General features: G+C 57.7%; 1 protein-coding gene across 1 annotated transcript in view; it reads right to left on the bottom strand.

Annotated features, from left to right (window-relative positions):
* The window catches only part of STRIP2 (striatin interacting protein 2), a 23556-nt gene extending 21841 nt beyond the window's left edge, over positions 1-1715 (bottom strand). Inside the window, exons 1-2 of the mRNA XM_009331012.1 lie at positions 1581-1715; positions 1086-1245 (exon numbers count right to left, since the gene is read on the bottom strand). Of these exons, the coding sequence (XP_009329287.1) occupies positions 1086-1245; positions 1581-1715 (295 nt within the window). The remainder of the gene's footprint in view (positions 1-1085; positions 1246-1580) is intronic.
* Positions 1716-2149: the final 434 nt, after the last annotated feature.

The following is a 2149-nucleotide window of genomic DNA, read 5'->3' as shown; positions in this document are numbered from 1 at the left end:
CCGGAGGAGTTTCACCCTCCTCCTCATTGCCAAATTCCTTGTGGGAGTCTGAAGCATCCCTACGCACCCGAGGAGACATGGGGCAGAGACCTAAACTTATCCCCGAGTTCTTCTGCAGCTCCAAGGGGCATCTTGGAGCCACCCAACGCTACCAAATTCATCATTTTCATCCCTGCGTCCGGGCTGGGCTGTTCCCACGCTCCTGCCCACAGCGACGGTGCTCGAGCTGCATTTGCAATTTCATAGGGGGTTTGAATGATATGGTTTCTGGTAGATGTGTTATTTAGTTTTCTAGTTCTGATTTTTTTCTAGATATGCTGATGTGTACACACACACACACACACACACACACACACACACACTTTCTGACCCAGTTAAGCCACTTTGCAAAGGGAGGGACCACAGGAGCATCCGGGCAAGACCTGCACTGATTTCACACCCAGCGGCTCGGATATTTTGGGACCTGCAAACAGGAGCTGGACTTGGAAGGACACGATGTTGTGCCTGTTCCTATATAATTCCTATAGGTCCTATGATGCTGAGCAGCACTATGGGGGACTGAAACGGTCCTGCAAGGGAGGAGGAAGGATCCCTCGGAGAAAAAATGTGCTTTAGCCAGGCTAGCTCATGCAGCTGAGACACACACAACTAAAAATAGCCCCTTTGCTGGTCGAGATACGCTCGGGACCCCGAGGGTTACGGGGCAGAAGCAGCCGGAGTCGGAAGATACAGAACGAGGACTCGACCCATCGTGACACCCGCGATACAGGGTGACACTTCCCAGCCTGGGCTGCGCCACCGGGCGTGCTGCCCGTCCTCCCACCCCTGCACGCCTGTCATCGTGTCCCAGATAATTTGGAGCGCGGGGTAATCCCCGTGCCCCCACGCGTCCCTTTTGCTCATCCCCGGGGAGCGAGTGGCTCTCTATTAATAAATCCCCCTTGCTCTATTACCGCGAGGACGATACCACTGGATATCCATCCCCCATCCCGCTCGCCCGACTCCCCGAGGGACTTGGTTGTTTTTTTTTTCCCTCCCCGGCGGGCACCTATTAATAGCAACGCAGCACCCAGAGGCCGCTTCACCTGCTAGCTCGGCGCTGTGGCCGTCGGCATCCCCGTATTCGAACTCCACGTTCGGGCAATCCACCGAGCCCTGCGGAGAGCAGGTTGGGGTTAGCGGGAGGGGGCTGGCGCATCCCCACGGATATTTCGGGAGGCAGGGACGGCTGCCAGCGCTCTCAGCCTTTGCATTAAAGCGCCTCCAGCCACCGGAGCAGCGACTCGTGCACGGATGAGCTTGACATGGGTCTCCAGGGCCCGAGCGGGACTTCCGCACGAGGCTACTTAAAATACAGTGCAGATTCGGAAGGCGAGTGTAAAAATAGCATTTCTCAAGTCCCAGGGAAAGCAGAGGCAGGACCCAAAGTGCCAGTGAATATTTGATGCATTTCGGAGCCCCACATACGCTTAAAAACAAAGCCTGGGGCTGATTTGAAGCAAAGGTGCCCGGGAGGATGCAAACCCCCGCGCTCTGTCCGCAGCAGCCCAGATCCGACAGCTTTCGGGGCCGGGCTTTGCCCTTTTGAAGCCCGTAGGGTTGCGGATCTCCCCCCTCCTCCCCCGTGGATGAGGAACTGGAGCATGAAACTTCGCCGGAGGATTACGGCGGGGCAGGGAGCGGGCGGCAGCAGCCAGACGACCCAACGCCGGCATCACGCCGCTGTGCCCCGGGGAGGGAACACATGAATGGATAATCAACTAAATTAACATAATTTCTCATTCTGAGTCCCAGCATCCCTTCTCGGCAGCCGAGCTGGAACCGATGCGCATCGTCACGGTTTATATTGACGACCCCGGAGGATGCGTGGCTCCGGGCTGAGCCCGACTTGCTCAGAAATGCTGGTTTCTCGCCCAATTTTTGCAGCCAAGCCGGTGGGGCGGTTCGGGGAGCTAAAGCCGACGAGGAATTCGGCGAAGCGCGTGCAGCGCTAATCCGCTTTGCGAGGCCGAGCCAGAGGAGAAAAGCAAACCCCAAATTCATGGGCAGGGCTCAGTGGCCACGACTCGGGCACCGTCCCCCGGGGAAGAAGGGACCCTTTTTTGGGTCAGCCGATCCCAGGGAGCCCCTCGACCCGCAGCTCCTTGGC

The sequence above is a fragment of the Pygoscelis adeliae genome, unplaced genomic scaffold, assembly GCF_000699105.1.
Source record: "Pygoscelis adeliae isolate BGI_AS28 unplaced genomic scaffold, ASM69910v1 Scaffold129, whole genome shotgun sequence".
Lineage (NCBI taxonomy): Eukaryota > Metazoa > Chordata > Aves > Sphenisciformes > Spheniscidae > Pygoscelis > Pygoscelis adeliae.
The sequence above is the reverse complement of the archived record's forward strand: the minus strand, read 5'-3'. Positions and strand labels throughout refer to the sequence as shown.